The sequence below is a fragment of the Monodelphis domestica genome, chromosome 3 (genome assembly GCF_027887165.1).
Source record: "Monodelphis domestica isolate mMonDom1 chromosome 3, mMonDom1.pri, whole genome shotgun sequence".
In the NCBI taxonomy this organism is placed as follows: domain Eukaryota; kingdom Metazoa; phylum Chordata; class Mammalia; order Didelphimorphia; family Didelphidae; genus Monodelphis; species Monodelphis domestica.
Genome location: NC_077229.1, coordinates 198839048 through 198859226, shown reverse-complemented (window position 1 = coordinate 198859226; position 20179 = coordinate 198839048). Strand labels below are relative to the sequence as shown.

At 35.2% G+C, this 20179-nt stretch overlaps 1 protein-coding gene across 2 annotated transcripts in view; it reads left to right on the top strand.

Moving 5' to 3' along the window:
• The window catches only part of SSR1 (signal sequence receptor subunit 1), a 50437-nt gene that overhangs the window by 7776 nt on the left and 22482 nt on the right, over positions 1 to 20179 (top strand). For both annotated transcript variants that reach the window (XM_007488001.2, XM_001367866.5), the window contains exons 4-7: positions 2008 to 2270; positions 4551 to 4627; positions 5629 to 5707; positions 5954 to 6047. In XM_007488001.2, the coding sequence (XP_007488063.1) occupies positions 2008 to 2270; positions 4551 to 4627; positions 5629 to 5707; positions 5954 to 6047 (513 nt within the window). The remainder of the gene's footprint in view (positions 1 to 2007; positions 2271 to 4550; positions 4628 to 5628; positions 5708 to 5953; positions 6048 to 20179) is intronic.

Sequence of the window (20179 nt, the reverse complement as noted above, 5' to 3'; positions counted from 1 at the left end):
TAGATGTAGAAGGACCTTGAAAAAGGAAAAAAGGTTTGGAAAAATAATGCTTAAGTAAGTACTTTGCACATGTTTAAGAATGACATTTGGTGGCAAGCTAGGTGTCCAGTGGATAGAGAGCCAATCCTGGAGTCAAGAGGACCTAGGTTCAAATTTTGACCTCATACACTTGCTAGCTGCATGGCTGTGGACTAGTCACTTATCCTGAATTGCCTAGTTCTTACCACTCTTCTACCTTAAAACATACTTAGTATCAATAATAAGGCAGAAAACAGGAAAACCTAGTTGACCTGGGAGTTAAATGCCCTTGGATCAGTAGGTATTTTCAAAGCTTCTGTTTTTGGGAAATTTTCAAACCTTTTTACTCCAATATTACATAATAATATATTTTAAACATTGATGAAATTATTGTTTTTCAGTCAGCTGTCAATTGGATCATTGCTCTATGAGTGAAAGTTGTAAAGGGAATCTTAAAGAGATCAAAGTTATTTTTAAAATACTTATTTCTCATGGATTCCTGAAATTTTCTTTCATACTGGTAAACTTTCTGCTTCTCCTAATTGTAAGAATTTTAATTTGAAGAGAAGATTTGATTTCCTTCTCTTCAATTTGTAACTGGTTTAATTGGCTTTTTAAACTTCAAGTCTGCATTTTTATGACTCATCTCATGGTATTGACAATACTTTTGGGTATTATACCTGTATTCTTTCCCTACCCTTTCATGTCATTTATTTTAACAGAGCTAGGGAAAGTTTTTAAGACTTAGAATTAAAATAGCTAACTTGGAATCCTTGCTCTGACACTTGATAACTGTCTAAATTTGAACAGTTCATTAAACTACTTTGAGCTTCATCTTCTCATTTACAAAATGAGACTGATATTTAAGCTAATTCTCTAATACAGTTATTAAAAAATGCTTTAGAAACTTTAAAATTCTATGAGGACCAGACTTCATGATCATCAATAGAGGGAACTTTACCAGGGAAGAAACTCCTACTTCTGCAGGTCAAATATAGAAATATATTAGTTAGATCCCTTTTGGTTCTCAGGATTATTTAAAATAACAAAACAATCTTAACAAGTGTCTCCCAATAGAAACAAAGTAATATAAGGCATTTGACTTATAAACATGTGAAACCAAATGATTCCCAACAAAATTGGTTCCAACACTCTAATTGTAATAACCAACATTTATATAGTATTAAAGTTTGCAAAGCATTTTGGATATATTATCTCATGTGATCCTTAGTACCTGTGAGGCTGTTACTTTAGGAATTCTCCCTATTTTACAGATGAGAGGACATTGTTTCAGAAAGGTTAAGCAATGGTTCAACGTTATAAGGAAAGGGGTTGTTACTTCCAGTTTATAGATGAGGAAGCTGAAGCTCAGGATAACTTCTTTCTTTGTCATAGACCTAATAGGTTGGAGATGAGAATTAATTGTGGGTCTCTTTACTACTGAAGTCCAGTGTTCATTTTACCACTTTTATCAGTTTTTTAATATCAGAGAATCTACTCTAAATAGGGGTAACACAATTTAATTTTTATGTGGAGATTTTTTTTTTTAATCCAGGTTTCTTCTAGCTTTTGCCCTTGAGGCTTTAGGGCTGTGGTCACAAACCTATGACACATGCCCAAGTGAGGACTCTGAGCCCTCTCTGGGCATGTACATTGTTGCTCCAGCACAGAGTTCATTACTAGAAAGTCAGAGGGATGTGGGATTAGGTTGCTCCCCTCCCCCCTCCACGTGTACCTGAGGACATTTCTCACATCACCCATCCCTCTAAAGGGTTCACTATTACTGCTTTAGGGTAACCCTTGCAACTACTGAATGGCAACCCTACTACTAGGTGTTTAAAACAGCTTGCAGATCATATAGTCATAATTATTAAGATTTTCTATGAATGTAGATGAGTATGATTTTTAAGGTAGGAATTATATGGTTAGTCATTTTTATATATTTTATTGAAAGCTTTCTAACTTTCTTGTCTTAATTTTCTTTCTTAGATTTCCCAGCAAATAACATTGTGAAGTTCCTGGTAGGCTTTACAAACAAGGGTACAGAAGACTTTATTGTTGAATCCCTAGATGCCTCATTCCGCTATCCTCAGGATTACCAATTTTATATCCAGAATTTCACAGCTCTTCCTCTGAACACCATAGTGCCACCCCAGAGGCAGGCAACATTTGAGTACTCTTTTATTCCTGCAGAGCCCATGGGTGGGCGTCCATTTGGTCTAGTCATCAATCTGAACTACAAAGATTTAAATGTAAGATCTGCTTGTTTTCCTATTTAAAATTGTAATACAATGGGGGAGATGACATTTTACTTAGTAAATAATCATTCTGGAGCATAGGCCACTCATTGTTTAGGGACATAACTATCAAGTTTGTGAATTTTCCAAGACTTCCCTTCTGTTGCCTGTTGTAGTTGCCTGCCTTTTGGCCATTTTACAATTCATTATACCTTCTACTTATCTCAGTATACAGTAATCCCTCACCTGTTACGGGAGTTATGTTCTAGAGACCCCTACGATAGGTGAAAAGCTGTGAAGTAGCAGGAGAGCAAATAGACCGATGCCTACAGTCACTGGGCCAGTCAGTGCCCAGGACACAACACAGCCCTGGTTGGTCACCTTTCATCCCATCAACTAATAGTGTGCTGTGTACAATATGACTGGCAAACTTGTGCAGGTGGTAGTGGCGTGTACTGCATTTGCATTATGTACAGTATGGCATTCATCCACAAAATCCCACGATATAGCAAAAACTCTGTGATACAGAATTAGATTTTTTTTAAAAACCATGACACAGTGAAGCTGCGGTGAGTGAACCAAAATATAGTGAGGGACAACTGTATACATTATGATTTCAAGTGTTGTAGAACAAAGGTCTTACAAAATTTCTTTCGTTTTCATTGTTGGGAACAAGGGGGGGGGGTCTAATATAAGTCTTAATGTCTTTTTGTTGACATTTGACTTATATGTTAGGGAGCAGAATGGAATCCATATCCTTAGAATTCTATTCTTTAAAGGTACTCTACAATGTGTCATTCTTTCTGCCTTCATATAAAGTATGTAACCATTAAAAACAGACAGGTATCTTATAATATTCAATGAGGTGTTTAATGTCTCTTCTCCCTTAAGTGTTACCTTTTCACCTACAAATTTAGAAAATAACATGCTACCCCAACCTATAGAAACAGTTTCTATCCAGTTCAAAGACCTTCATATAGATAATAATGTTAAAAATAGTTTTTAATCTCTTGAGTTTTTTGTTGATCACTGGATACTTTTATGTGGTAGTATAGAGGGCTATTGCCAGATACTGTCAGATTAAAATCTCCAGTTAATAATATTTTAGTGACAAGTGGTCATTTTAAGTCATCTTTGTATTATATGTAATTGGTTAAAAAAATAACAAATCATCTTTGATTATTAATAGATTTTCAGAGATATAGAAGTTGCTTTTATGTTTCTGAATTGTATATGAGTGAAATACAAGGAAGTACAAGTGTGCCCTCTATAAAATTGCTCCAACCAATGTCATTTTTCAGTAATGTAATAAAATAATAACCAAAATTCATCAAAATTACAAACCCAACTGTAATATTATTTGCTCAAGAGGAAACCAGGAATCAGATGGTTAGTGCTGAGCTTAGCTAGTCTAGGTAACCTTTGATCCACAAGTCCCCAAAAACTTTGTTTTGCCTGAATTGTCTTAAGCAAGTTTTGATGATATTTTTGTTAGAACAGACAAACATGATCTTTGCTGCTAAAATGATGGAAACGAGATTTTGATATGACTAGCATTATTTTCCCTAAAGAAAGTTATTCTAATGTCTTAAGTCATTCCCATTTATTTCCAAGTGATTGATTTCTAATCTATTACCATTTAGAAGATAAATTTGGAATATCCTTTCCCAGTTTTTAAACCCTCTCTATTTTTTCTCTCTGCTTAAGAAGAGAAGAAATTAATCAGATGAGAAATGTTGTACTGGCATATTTTTTTAGTTGTACATCTTTTCTTCTGTTCACTGGAGCCACCCCTCTCATATTCCGTCATGTTCCCTTCCCTTTGCTTCCCCAAAAGGCGATGTTAATGGTATAAGCATTTGCATTATAAATGATATAGAGGACATACTGTTTTATACTGGTGATTATTCTTTGGTGGTCATTTTAAACCAGTGGTTCTCAACCTTTCTAATGTCGTGACCCCACAATACAGTTCCTCGTGTTGCAGTGACCCCAAACCAAAAAATTATTTTGGTGGCTACTTCAAAACTTTTGCTACAGTCATGATTTGGAATGTAAATACCTGATATGCATTATGTATTCTCATTGCTACAAATTGAGAGGTTGAGAACTGCTGTTTTAAACCAATGACTTGTAGTTACCGTTTGCTTGCATGGATCCTACTGGCTATACCTCTTGGCCTCTTCAATTATGAAAACATTGTTAGATCATCTAATGTGGCTTTTAAATGAATTTTAAAATCTTTAAAAAAAATTTTTATCATTTCAACATTTTTCAAATTTTTATGTTTTATAGGGCAACGTGTTCCAAGATGCTGTCTTCAACCAAACAGTTACAATTATTGAAAGAGAAGATGGTTTGGATGGAGAAACGTAAGAAAGAGTTGTGATAAAGTAGAGCATAGGATCATGGATTTAAAACTGGGATGGCCTTGGAGGTTATCTGGCCCAACCTTATTATTTTACAAAAGAATAAATTGAGTTGCAGAAAAGTAAGATAACTTGGCCAGGGTCACCCTAGTAGTAAATGGAAGAGCCAGAGTGAATCTAGTGCCCTTTCAGTTGCATTAAGATTTTTTGCTTCCTAAATATTTCTCAACTTCATTTGTATTGGCTATAAAGGAATTAGGTTATCAGGGAACTTATGGTTTGCTTTGAATCATCTGCTTAGTATTTCAGTATTACTTTGAATTAAGGATTCACATAACTGAAAAGCCACATTGTCTTAGGAAGATCAAGTTTTCCAACTTACTTCACTTTACTTCTTTTCCCCAAAACTCTTACCTACTAAAGATAAACTGTCACCTCTAAGACTCTTGATTAAAAAAACTACTTTTATTTGAGTTATCCTCTTGTAATATTACTATAGAAAAATGCCTTAAGACTTAATTGTTTAACATTTCAGTAGAGAATATATAATGATTGGCAAAATCTACCACTTACTGTTATAGCATGAACTTCTTTAATTTGCCATGTTTTTGAGATAATTTTTTTTTTCATCTTAGATTGTTGTATATTTTCATTCATAGCTTCCTAAAGAAGACATAAAATAATTTACCAAATTCTTTTTTTTTTTCCTGGAACCAGACTTGTGATTTCATTGGTATAGGAAACTTTCTGTTATGGAAATTTTTCTTTGTCTATGTAGATTATAAACTTGCAGTATAGAAGTTTAGGCAGTTGCTAGGAGGCACTGCTGTGCAAGTTCGCAAAGCCAGGCATAAAACTAGCTGCTAATTTAGTTGAATTCTTTAGAACTCCATTTCTTATTCATAAGATTGTTTAAAGAATTTATAGCATGTATCAAAACTATAATACCAATCATCTGCATTTATGGTAATTTCTTATGTGTTTTTTATCCCCCTTCAAATAAGGATCTTTATGTACATGTTTCTTGCTGGACTTGGGCTACTAGTCGTTGTTGGGCTTCATCAACTTTTAGAATCTAGAAAGGTAAATATTTGGATATGCTCTCTACCGAATATTGATTAAATAAGCTGACCTTTATGATGTCTTAATTCTGCATAAAGAAAAAATTATGTGTAGTCTACTTTAATCAAAATTGAAGACCATTAAGAATTCCTTAGGTTATTATAATAAAACAGTAACCTAACCTTTTAGTTGGTGTTGGTTATGATAATTCTAATAAATTCTTACTTGAGAACTGATATACCTAAAATTATTTGTGTGTTCTTTTAGAGAAAAAGGCCAGCCCAGAAAGTAGAAATGGGTACATCGAACCAAAATGATGTTGATATGAGTTGGATTCCTCAAGAGACTTTGAATCAAATCAGTAAGTATGCATAAAAATTTTACTGGGTGGAGTTCTTAAGAAATTTGAGACTGGCAAGTGTCTTCATAATTTGTTTTCAAAGAAAACTCACCAAAGAAATAAATGTCATTAAAAAGTTCTCTCTTCCCCTCCACAATTTTCAGATATCTTGTGTACAATCTAGTATATTTTAAATGTTGAGTAAATGCTGTACTCCATGAAATGGTAAACAGTGACATCCCTTTTTGTAACTCCCTTTCCACCAAAATGAACCCCATAATAAATACTGAGTGACTAGGGTCTGTGGCTTTACTAGATTAGGAAGGTAGAAGTAGTAACTCTTTTTACATAGTATATGCTTTGTCTGAGAACTAAACATCTATTTCTGCTTTTAGATTAATTTTTTTGTCTGCCTTTAATTTTATATTTAAGGATATGTATGAATTCTTTTATATTCCTAATCTTTTCCTATCTCTTTTCTTTCCTGTTGCTTCAGTGCAGAGTAGAAGAGGTGAGGCAATTAAAACTTTGTTGATGATGCTTGGTAGTAATGGGGACTTCTTGGATAGCAACACATCATTTGAGCTAGTTATGGAATTCAAATTAATAATTGTGTGCAGTTTTTAGCATTATATTTCTTAGGAAAAAAATAATAAATGACCATAGTTTGATTTTTCAGAGGGAAGGGGGAAAAATAATTTTAATCTGATCCTTTGAGCATCCATCTATCCAACAAATATCAGTGGCTCTCTATCACTTTCAAGATCAAACATACAGTCCTCTATTTAATTTTCAAAGCTTTTCATAATGTAGACCACCTCTTCTAGCCTTCTTAAACACTTATATATATACATATATACATATCCTTACAAACATATATTCTTTAATTCAGTGACATGGCATCTTTACTCTTCCTCAAATAACACTCATTCTTTGAATGATCCCAGTAGGAATGGAATATTCTCCCTCTCCCTTTCTGGCCCTTGGCTTCCTTTAAGACCCAGCTAAAATCCCACCTACAGGAAGCCTTTCCCAATCTTTCTTAATTCTAGTATTTGCTGTGTGTTGGTTTTATGTTTTTCTGTTCTATAAACCCTTACCTTCTGCTTTGGAATCAGTTATGAATTGGTTCTAAAGTAGAACAGCAGCAAGGGCGAGGCAGTGGAGGTTAAGTGACTTTCTCAGGGTCACATTGCCAGGATGTTTCTGAAGCCAGAGTGGGGACTACCTTTTACCTTTCTTGGTATCTCCATATTTAACAAAGTGCCTGGCATGTAGTAGGCACTTAAAAGCTTATTAACTGACAAAGATATTAGTAACCTATATATTTATATCTTTAACTTTTATAAAGGTAAAAAGTTCTTTTGTCTAACAATGGGAAAATATTTTAAGTAGATACCAGGTAGCTTTTAATTTCAAAAATAGACTAGTGTTTGAATTTTTAAAAATCACTTTATTTTTAAGCAGCTCATGTGTAGATTCATGCTAAATAACTTTAGCATGAACTGTCACTTCTCCAGGTCTATTAATTGAGAAGGAAAATGAGAAAGAAAAACAACACAATTGGTCTTTTAAATCTGAAAATGGTTAAGATGGTATTGGGGAAAGAAGCCAAGGGAATTTTTAAAAATTGTTTTCTACTGAAAGTCTGAATCAAATGTTTTAAAACACAAAGTATTGTTTTAAAATGTAGCCACAATCAATTAATTTAACTATACTCTCTAAGATTTATTTGCCTTTTTTAAAGAGGAACAGGTTTATTTTGATCTCCCCATAACTTTCCCAACTGCAGATGTTCTTGGTGATCTTGACTACTTCCATGGCTTTACACATCAGGGTAGCCACAGTTTCTCAACTGAACTTCAGACATTCAATTCCCGGTGTCGGGGATTCTGATTTCACCCGAATGTCCTATCTCCATCTCTAATCCAGCATAACAAAAGTAGAACTCTTCTCTTCCCATTTCTACCTACTTCCCTTCTTTCTCAACTTTGATATTTCTGTTCATGGCATCATCATATTTCTAGTTTTCCAAGTTGTTTACCTATGAGTTATATATGGTTTTTCCTTTTTCTCACCATCTTATATCAAAGCAGGTACCAACCCTGTTGATTCAAAATCTGTAATATCTTATAGACTCATAAATTATTGTTAGCGCTATGAAATTTTAGATAATCTAGAACAACATGCCTCTTCCTCTGTATTTCCATTCATGCTATCTATCACTACCCTGGTGCAGATCCTTATTTCTATTAGATTTTTGTAGCTTTAAAACTGGTCGTCTTTAATTCATGGCTTCTCCATTCCTCTATCTACTAATCAGTCTACACATGTGCCAGGCACTGTAGGCAATTTATCCTTCACACATGTGTCAGGATAATCTTCCTGATACATAGATCTAATTAATGCTTCTCAGAAACTTTGCTTCCCCAATAACAATAGATTAGAATGAAAACTTCTTAGCCTGTCATTCAATGTTCTAACCCATCTTACCTTTCCCACCTTTATCTCATATTAATGCCTTCTCAGGACTCAAACTAGACTAATTACTGTTCTTCTTGTCCTTATTGTAATAACTTATTCACTTGCCACAGTTTTTAGAAATGATTTTATGATTTGCAAAGAGCTTTCTTCACAACTGCATATATACTGTTCTGGTTACAATTAAGGAAATTGGAGCTCAGAGATTTTTTTTGCCTTGCCTATAGTGGTCCACCCTGGGTCTTTGCCACTTAGTCTGGTGTCTGAATTTCCTATGATGAGGACATCCTTGGTGTAGTGTAAAGGAAGTGATGAAGAGAAATAACTGTTCTGCACCTGTATCAGAAAAGGAAAAGGGAACTAACTGGTTGCTGAAGTAGAGGTGATGGGAGCTGACCCAGAGGTTGAGGTAGGGATAGCAGTAAGACCTTCATCTTAGAATTTGTTATTCAGAGAAAGAGGAACACCAGAGTCTGGCATGCACTGTATATTTTGGGAGAACAGGTTTTGATGTTCAGAGAATCCCATGAAATTAAACTCAGCAGAGAAGATTAGTGCAGGAAGAGTGAGTTGAGCTCAAGTATATACACATCTAATAACCATGGGCATTCCCCAAGACCTTGAGCCCTCTTCCCTTTTGCCCTTCACCTGATCCCATCAGTTCCCATGGATTAAGCTATTTTCTGATGGTTCTCAAGTCTCCAACTGTTGATTAGATACCTTAAATTGGATATCCCATAGACATCTTAAAAACAAGTAAAAAACTTAACTCATTATCTTAACATCCCCTCTTCCTAACTTCCCTATAATCAAGCTACCACCATATCTCAGTCACCCAAACTCACAATGTAGTTGTCATCCTTGACTCTTTACTCTCTTACCTGTCATATCCAATCTGTTGCCAAGTCTTGTTGATTCTTCCTTATATGTCTTCTGTCTGCCCTCTTCTCTTTGACATTGTTACCAATCTGGTATAGACCTTCATCACTTCACACCTGTACTTTTGCAACAGCTTGCTGGTTGGCCTCTCTGCTTCAGATCTTACCACCCCAGTTCATTTTCCATTTAGTTGTCAAATTGAATTTCCTGTAGTGTAAAGCATCATTTCACTTCTTTGTTCTATAAACTCCAGTGACTCCTAGTTACCTTTGGGATCAAGTATAAAATCTTCGTTTTTGCCTTTTTGAAATCCTTCATAACCTGGCTACTTCCTACTTTTTCAGTATTCATATATTTTATTCCTACACACACACATTCTGCAGTTCATTAACATTGATTGCCCTCTTTGCTATTTCCCACACTAGATAATTCCCCATTTCCTTTTATTTTCACTGATTGTTAATCATGCCTGGAAAACTCTGCCTCATATCTATCTTTGCTTCCTTGGCATCTTATTTATACATAGTTGTTTGTAGGTTATCCATCTATGATAGCCTCTTTCTATTTTCCCAGCACTTGACAAGATGCTTGGCATATAGTAGGCATTTTATAAATACTCATTGACTGAAATTAATGCAAAATAATTTTGTGGACATGGACTGCATTGAAAAGTATAGCTTGCGGGAAGGAACAAGGAAGTCACAGCCCTACTGTATTCTGCCTTCATAACTCATCTGGGATATTCTATATAGTTCTGTTCATCAGGGTTTATGGGGCAGTTAGGTAGTTAGAGAGCCAGGCCTGGGGACAGAATATCTTGAGTTCAGTTCTGGCCTCAAATATGTCCTAGCTATGTGACCCTGGGCAAATCACTTGACCCCAATTGCCTAGCTCTTACTACTATTATTTTGCTTCAGAATTGATACTTCATATCAGTTCTAAGAGAAGAAAAAGGTTTTGTTTTGTTTTAAAGTTAAAGAAGAACATCGATAAGCTGGAAATGTCAAGAGGAGGGCAACTAGTAGGATTCCAGACTGAAACCATGTTAGGAAGATTGGTTGAAAAAAAAATGGAGGTGTTTAACCTGGAGAAGATAAGATTCAGGGAACATAATAACTATTCATTCTTTGAAGAACTATCATATAGAAAAGAGACTAGATGGTTCCTTTTTGACTCAAAGGACAGAACCAAGAATAATGGATAGAAGTTGCAAAAAATGCAAGATAATTTATTCTTAATGTCCAGAAAAACCACCCAACAAATTTTTGTTGTTTTTACTCTATTGTTTTTAGTCATGCCTGACTCTTTTGTTACCCCATTTAGAATTTTCTTGGCAAAGATCTGGAATGATTTACCATTTCCTTCTCTAGCTTATTTTATGAGTGAGGAAACTGAAACAAACAGGGTTAAGTGACTTGCTCAGGGTCACAAACCTAGTAAGTGTATGAGGCCAGATTGGAACTCAGAGTCGGAAATTGCAGGCATGCCACTCTACACTGTGTCACCTAGTTGTGCTCCTAACAATTAGAATTATCTGAAAAGAGATACCTCTGAGAGATGGAGATTTCCCGCTGAAAGGTTTTCAAGAGAGGCTAAAATGACTACTTGTTGAGTATATAATAATATATATAAAAATATATAAAAACTGCATATGAGTTGGATTGAAGCCTCTTGCAACTTTCAAATTCTTCTATCAGATTCTGATAGCTTCAAGTGGGGAGGAGGATGGAAGTAAGAAAGACTACATCAAAGAGGATGGTTGAGCTGAGTTTGACAAAAACTTAATGAACCCAAAGGGAGAAGGAAGTACATTCCAGGCATGGGGAAGGCAACATGGTGGGTATGAGTACAGGCACAGAGGTAGAAGATAGAATATCACATAAGAAGCAGCAAAAAGGGCAGTTTGGCTAGATTTTAGAGATCATGAAAGATAGATTGGAAATGGATTGTAGCAGTCTGTAAATAACAGAAGAGTTTTTATTTTGCCCTAGAAGTAATGAGTTGCCACTGGAGTTTATTGAGTGGTGGAGTTAAATGGCATGACCCATGCTTTAGGGAAAATACTTAATACTTTGTGGAAGTTAGATTGGAGTAGAGAGACGCTTGAGAGGTGAGCTAATATATTGGAAAAAGGCCATTGCAATAGTACAGGTGAGAGGGAAAGAGGACCTGAATTAGTTGATGGCTTTGTGAGTCAAAAGTTATACCAAAAAATTGTTTTATCAAGCACCTACTATATACAACACTCTAGACTAGGGGGATATAAAGTAATTTCAATTCACAGAATCACATAGTTGGAGTGGACTTCAGAAAACATCAAGATATTTCCCTATCTAGACAAATCTCATGGAACTAGAAGCAATAGTAGATACATTCCTGCACTAACCATTTCCCCAAAATATATGTCCATTCTGTACCCAGTTTTCCCCTCTGTCAAAAGGTTCTTCGTTCTTCCTTAGGAATCATGTCTTTGCATGGGTCAGAGTTCTAGTGAGCAACTTAACTCTTTTTTTTCCCTAAACCCTTACCTTTTGTCTTAAAATAGATAGTAAGTAACAGTTCCAAGGCAGACAAGCTAAGCAATTGGGGTTAAGTGACTTGCCCAAGGTCACACAACAAGAAGTATCTGAGGCTAGAATTGAACCCTGAACTTCCTGTCTCCAGACCTCACTCTCTTTCCACTGACCCACCTAGCTTCCCCAAGTAACTTAATTTTTTAAAAGACCTTCTCTAAAGGTCTGCAAGAGCAGGTAATATAAAATATATACAAAAACATGGTATACTAGTCCTCCAAAAATAGTATCAAAGAGTGTCAGAATATAAAATGATCTCAGCAGGCTAGAAAAAGTTGGACCAAATCTGGTAGAGATGAATATAAAATCTTGGATTCAAAAATCTCACACAAAAAAGCCTAAAGAGATTAGCAGGTTGCAAGCTTAATATGAGCAAATAGTTTAATATGGTGGCCATAAAAGCTCATTTGATTTTAGGTGGTATTATGAGAAGCATAATGTTTAGGAAGAAAGAGGTGATACATTGTGCATTACTCTGCTCAAACTACATCTAGAATATTGTATTCACTTCTAAATGCCACTTTTTAGTGGTAATGGTCAACTAGAGATTATTTCAGGAGTGTAGCCAAGATTGATGAAAGGTCTGAAGATCATAATATTACATGTTTGTATTTTAATTTTTTTCCTACATTGCCTTCATTTCTGTGTATATTTCTTTCCCTATCCTTGTCCATTGAATCATACTTCATAATAGAAAGGAAAAACAGCACCTATATAGACAGTATATAAAATGCTTTCCACCTACCCCCAACCTCCCTCAGTCTTTCAAAGAATGAAAAGAAGAATGCATTTTCTTCTCCCTCCTTGAAGAAAAAACTTGGTCATTATTATTAGACAGAATGTTTTCATTTCGTGGGAGAACTGTGTATCTAAAAAAACTCCCTGGGCTAGGAGAGAACATAATAACTTTTCCAAACTTATTTAAAGAGCTCTCCATTTCTCTTTGGCCCCAAGAGCACAAATTTAGGAGTAGAGTTTTGAGAAAGTTATGAAGTAGATGTTTGTTCAGATTGTCTTGATGCTGTCTGAGGTCCATTCCAACTTTGTGGTAATTGAGAGTGCTTTGTCATTGACCTAGTACAGAGCAGAGTGCTTAATAAATAATTATTAAATTAAATTTTCATAATGAGTCTTATTTTTTTTTTAATACTTTGGTAGTCCTTTTTCACAAGCCTTTGTCCAGTCTGGACTGTTTCCCTTCCTGACTCTTTTTGGTTTTATACTATCTTTTTTTTTCCCCTCAATTACATGTAAAAATAATTTCCAACATTTTTCAAAGAATATTGAGTCTTGAATTCTCTCCCTCCCTCTCCAGCCGCCTATTGAGATGGTAAGCAATCTCATACAGATTTTACACGTGCAATCACATAAAACATTTTTCCATATTAATCATTTTATAAAAGGAAGCTCAAATAAAAAAGAGTAAGGAAGAAAGTGAACATTTTTTCTTTAGTCTGGATTCAGACTTACCTGGATCAGACATTGCTGGAAGCAAATGGCATTTTTTTTATCATGAGTCCTTTGGGAGAGTTTTGGATCATTGTATTACTGAGAATAGCTAAACAGTTCATTGTACAGTATTCCTGTCACTGTGTATAGTATTCTGCTTTCATTGTGCTTCAAATGTGAAGGGCATCCCCTCACTTTACAAATTTTTTTCCCCCACAAAAAGAGCTACTTTAAATATTTTTGTAGGTCCTTTCCCATTTTCGGTTTTTTATCCCTTCAGGATACAAATTTAATAATGATGTTGCTGGGTCAAAGGGTCTGTAATGCTTTGTAGGCCTTTGGGCATAGGTCCAAATTGTTCTCCAAAATGATTGAGTCATTTCATAACTCCCCTCCAAATTTGGTCAGTTTCCTTTTCTGGCCTAATAGCCAATCTTATATGTGTGGGGTGGTACCTCCGAGTTGTTTTAATTTACGTTTCTCTAATTAGTAATGATTTAGAGTATTTTTTTGCATTACTATAGAATGCTTTAATAACTCTAAGAACTGCCTATTCATATCCTTTGACCATTTATCAATTGAGGAATGACTTTTATTCTTATATATAACTTACTTCTATGTATTTGAGAAAAGAGGCCTTTATTAGAGACTTGTAAAAAAAGTTTTGCACATTATGATTTCTGTGTATTACTCTTCATCCTGTTTCCTCCTGATTTCTGTGTATTACTCTTCATCCTGTTTCCCCCTGTTTTGTTTCTGATGACCACCTCCCCCAATTTTCCCTCTTTTTTGTCAGCCCCATCCTCCTTTTATCCCCTTTCCCTCCTACTATTCTGTTGGGTAAGATAGATTTCTATTCCCAATGGATTGTGTTATATTCTTGCCTCATTGAGCCAATTCTGTTGAGAGTAATGATCATGTGCTCCCCTTCCTACCTACCCCATCTTCTCTATAATGCCTCTCTTAGGATTAAAATTCTCTAGAGACAGTATATTAATTTGTAGTTATTTATTAGATAGTAAAGGTTGGAGTTGGACAGAAAGAAAGGCACATAATTACCTGGCCTTATCTGAGTTTACTGCTCACCTCATGTCCTCATTTGCTAGCCAAGAGTGACCATATCAGAGAAAGTTAAAAGGGCTATACACTGCTTCCTAGCCAAAGACTGCCCAATTTGCCCTACCAAACAAGTGTCCAAACCAAGAGAGACTAGTTGCTTCCTCCAGTATATCACTTAAAATCCCAGTGGTGTCACTCCTTCTGGGTCCTGGTTGGACTTCAGGTCAGAGGCCAGTCTTCCAGACATCAGGGAGCCACAAGACCTCCAGCATCCTCCTATAGTATGCATGTATACCTAATCAAGGTGGGGCTGAGACCAAACTTTCCTTTTAAAAAGGAAAGAGGAGGATAGATTTATGTTAATTTCACACCTCTTTTATATGAGATAATTTACTTAATTCTGTTTTTCCCTTTCCCCTCCTCCCAATGCATTCCTCTTTCTCATGCCTTAATTTTATTTTAATATCATCCCATCATATTTAACTCATACCTTTGTCCTCTGTCTATGTATATTCCTTTTAACAGCCCTAATAATGATAAAGTTCTTTGGAGTTATAAGAATCATCTCTCAATATAGGTATATACATAGTTTAACCTCATTGAATGTCTTTTGATTTCTCTTTCCTGTTTACCTTTTTATATTTCTCTTGAGTCTTGTATTTGAGAACCAGATTTTCCATTCCATTCTAGTCTTTTCATCAGAAATGTTTGAAATTGAATTTCATTGAATTTCTATTTCATTGAATACCCATTTTTTTCTCCCTGAAGGATTATGCTCAAATTTGCTAGGTAAGTGATTCTTGGTTGAAGTCCTAACTCCTTTGCCCTCTGGAATATCATGTTCCAGGTCCTCTAGTCCTTTAATGCTGCTCAGCCATTTTGTTATCCCTACTATGTTCCATGATATTTGAATTGTTTCTTTTTGGGTGCTTGTAATATTTTTCTCCTTGATCTGAGAATTCTAGAATTTGGCTATAATATTCCTGGAAGTTATCTTTTTTTGGATCTCTTTGAGGTGATCAGTAGATTCTTTCAATTTCTACTTTGCCCTTTGGTTCTAGAATATCAGGGCAGTTTTCCATGATGTTTTCTTGAAAGATAATGTCTAAGCCCCTTTTTTTTTAATTATGGCTTTCAAGTAGTCCAATAATTCTTAAATTATCCGGGATTTGTTTCCAGTTCTGTTGTTTTTCCAAAAAGATATTTCATATTTTCTTCTATTTTTTCATTCTTTTCACTTTGATTGTTTTGGGGTATCTTTTGGAGTCAATTAGCTTCCACTTGGCCAATTCTAGTTTTTAAGGCATGACTTGCTTGAATTTGAGGATTTCCTTTTCCATTTGGCCAATTCTACTTTGTAAAAAGTTATTTTCCTTAGTGAGTCTATACCTCTTTTTCCATATGACCAATTATGCTTTTCAAGTTTCTTTAATTTTGGTGCCTCCTTTAACCTAGGTGTTAATTATTTTTTCATGGTTTTCCTAAATCACTCTCATTTCTTGTCCCAATTTTTCTTCTACCTCCATCATTTGATTTTTTAAAAATCCTTTTTGAATTCTTCAATTAATTTGGGGAGGGGGGTTGAGAGTAATTTGTATTTTTCTTAAGGCTTTGGATGCAGCAGTAATTGACTTTGTTGTCTTCTGAGTTTGTGTTTTGGTCTTCACTGTCACCAAAATAACTTTATTTGTTGAATTTATTTTTTTGTTTGATCATTTTCCAGTGTTTTTCTTCCATTTTAATTTTTAAAACTCATAAAATTGGGGTCTGCAACTGAGATGAAAGGAGCACTGTTCCAAGCTTCAGATTCTTTGTGTAACTACCTTCAGTACAGACTCTGGGAATCTTATCTGCTTTCATTTCTTCCAAGGTGCTATGATGTAAGGGAGAGTTGTGTTTATTCTCCCGTCCTGTGAATTTTGACTAGGGTTTCCTTTTCTCCTGTAGCCTCTCCTGTAGCCTGTCCTAGTGCTCCTTTTCCCCCTGAGTGTATCCCAGAACTGCTTCCTGGATCTGCATATAGGCAGTGCAACAAGAGTCTTACATCAAAAACCAACAAAGGGACTCCTATAATAGCTTTCTGAGCAGTTGCCTGACCTCCCTTACTATGTGTGGCTAAGAGTTCTGGAAGCTTTTGCTTTTGCTTCAGCTATACCTAAGGCCTATTGCCCCAGTGGAGCTTGCCACTTTGTGCTCCACCTCCACCCTGGTATGCTAGATTCCTTGTGCCGGCCTTCTAAATTGCTTTGGGCAGAAAAATTAATTTCTGTACCTCTTCTTTTGTCAAGTTACACTGCTTCTGAATTAATTTTGAGATGTTATAGTGAAGTTTTTTGGAGGATAATTTGCCAGAGATCAGATGGGTCCATCTACCCTCTCTGCCCTCTTGGCTTCACTTCCCTATGCTATCTCTTAAAACACATCAGTTTATCTGTTGCTTATATACAGTCCTTTTAAATCTAAGTTGCATGGAAAGCCTTTTGTTGGTTTATGTTGCTACTTTAAATACATCTCTTCTCCTTTTTTTCTTTACTGGAATTATTTGTTAAGAATCCTTAAAAAAAAAAGCCCATTATGAAAATTCACTTTCAACAGAATTGTTTATCTGACATATGCTCAAGTATTTGAAGGCCCCACCCTGCCTTTATGCTAGTTTTGTGTCTTCGGTTAGTTTTCTGTGTTCTTAATTTGACTATATGATTTTTAGTATATATCCTTAATATCCTTGTGTTTCTCATTTTATTCTTACCCAATGCTTTCCCCACTATGTTGTGATCTTCGTCTTTTAGGTTTGAGTTTCAACATAGGTATATATATTCTTAACTTAGGTTATTGCCCATCAGATTTTTCAACAGAGACCTTTGTACCTTGTGCCTTTTAAATGCAGAAAGAGAGAAGCCAGGAATGATTCAAGATGCTGGAGAAGAAGGGAAATGAACATACATAGAAGCAAACTTAAGAATTGCAAAGGGATGAAATCTAGGGTACAAGTAGAATGGTTAACTTTAAGGGAGAGGGAACATGCCTTTCTCCTTGTGGACTACAGGGAAGGACTGGAGAGGATGGTTAGGGTCTAGAAGGGTATAAAGAACTTGTGCTAGATGAGAGATGAGATCAGCTAATGAAAGTGAAAATGACGGTTTGGACAGCTTTCAGGAAATTGCCTGGTTATTTACTAAGCACATGCTTTGTGTCCCAGTAAATGTTTCCACTTTAGTAGAATTAGTTTTAAAAATTGCTCCAGTTTTTTTAGTTGTTTGTAACAGCAAATGGTATGCTGTCCGTGCTTAAGACCAATTGTCATAAATATATACAACAAATTATCATTAACTAGATTCTAGTCCGGTTAACTAAGATTTCTGAGTCCTTAATCAGAAAACTACCATTCCAACCTTGGAAAATCTTATATTCAGTCACTTTCCTAACATAGTCATTTACATATCACCATGGATGTGATTGGAAAGGTAGCATGACGTTGTCAAAAGAGCTGGGTTCAAGGGCTGACTCTGACACTAGCTATTTGACTCTGGACAGGAGACAACTTCTCAGTGCTCTAGGCATTTATAGAAGTCTAGGCAAATTTAAGTTGCAGAATAGTTTCCCATCTGCATTGGTAAATGGAGTTCTCTAAGTAAGAATTCTCTAAATTTAAGACATCATAGTTCTGGACTTCAAAAAGAATGTTAAAAAGTATTTATTTGCCAAATACTTGGTGTTATAGTAGTATAGCTTTTCCTATATGTAGAACAAAGGTGGGGTGGGGGTGGGTCTGGATTTTTTTTTTTTTAAGGTTCCATTTAATCCATGTTTTAAGCTCTTGATGGAAAGCTTTCCAAAATGTATTCTGTATTTCCCTGACCCTTTAAAGAAAAGATACGGATTTTTTTGTGATGCAGAGATGCTCTTGGGTTACTGAGGAGTTCAGAATCCAAACATACTCATCTAGTGTTTCTTTTCAATTCTTTTGCCCTCCTCAGTGTCTCTTTATGCTTGATCAGTTGTGACATCTTACTGCTGTGGGCCTGCTTCTAGCTCAGCCATTTCTTCATATATTCAACACTCTTTTCATTTGTGTCTTTTCTAGTCTTTTGTGGACTGGGAAACCAGATAATCAAGTTTTACATTTGTGTGTAAGGTAAAGAAACCATAAAGAAAAGTAATTTCCATTATCTCTTCTCTTTTGGTCCTTATAACAATCCCTGTGATAGAGCAGATGATATTGGTTGCATAGATAAGGAAACAGGTTCAAGCAAAGTTAAGTGACTTGAAGATGATCCAGTTAAGCTAGGGAATGATAGGAGATAGCTCTCATGGCCTAGGTTTAGGTAAGTGGTGGGGGTATAACTAAATAATAAGATAATGAATGCATTAAGTGAATCATTATTATGTGCAGGCAATACCTAATCTACATGTCAAACAAAGTTAACATTCTAGCAAATGGAAATTTATTTTAACTAGCTTTGTCATAGATCTGTTGTATATTGATAATTTCTATTCCTTATAATGGCCGAGACAGTATTAGATTCTATAAAGCCTTCTCTTCAAAGATGAAATCAAGTTTTTTAAAATAGTTTTTCTGTGTTTTATTGTTAAGTATTTCTCGTTGTATTCAAGTTCTTTTGAACATGCATCACTAATGTTTGGCATATATCATACACATCAAATCTGGTTAAAAATGAGATGTTTTCATAAATATATATAATTTATAATCATGAGCACCTTCATAGTTAAACCATATGTAATATGGTATATCTATTCATCAACATGCTTGATTAACTGGCAGCTCATTCTGTATCCATGTAATAGAGAATTTATTTTATATGATACAACAGTTGTGTCTAAAACTTTATTTTTCTTTTCATGACTTTTAATTTTGATATAAGTCTGTTATCTAATACCTGTATAACTTTGGTATTTAAAGACATTTTTAAACAAATTCCTAGTTACCTGGCTACTGTTAAATAGGCTCCGTGATAAAAAAAAAAAAATTGCCCAAAAAATAGAAAAGAGGAAGAGGAGAGGAGAATGTTTATATGTAAGAGAGATTTGAACCTTTTATTTTGTTGGTATAGGGAATACTTATTAGTGCTGATAATCAACTTGTCCATAATTTAAAATCTTAGAGGTTGCCTGAATAACTGAGAGTTTTAAGTGCTATTCCTCTAACCTATATGGATAGTAAATGTTAGGGGTAGGACTTAAATCCAGGTTTTGTTCATTTCAAGGCCAATCCTATATCCACTCTACCTTATGGCTAAGTGGGTGTAGGGTTGTTATTCACAATCCTTTTAGCCCTGATAGGGATTGGGACTGAACTAATTTCATTGGTTTGGGGAACCTCCTGGCTAGAAAATTCTCTTCCACTATAGATTAGCTTCTTCTCATCAACTTTAAAGTCTTAGAGTTATTACCTAGAGATATTGAGAGGCTAAGCTGCTTTGCTAGATTCACACCCCTCATATGTGTCAGAGGCAGAACTCAACCATGTTTTCTTAGTTTCCAGGCTGACTCTTACAAAATGCCACTTCCTTCAGTTCTTACAGTGTAATCCATTTCCTTTATCCTCCCTGCCCTTTGCAATGATGTGATAAAATTGCTAAAGAAAAAGCACTCTTTTGATAAGTTGTTGTCATTCATTCAGTTAGTTATATCCAGATTATTTGTGACCCTATGGACCACAGCACACCAACACTGTGTGGACTTTTCTTGGCA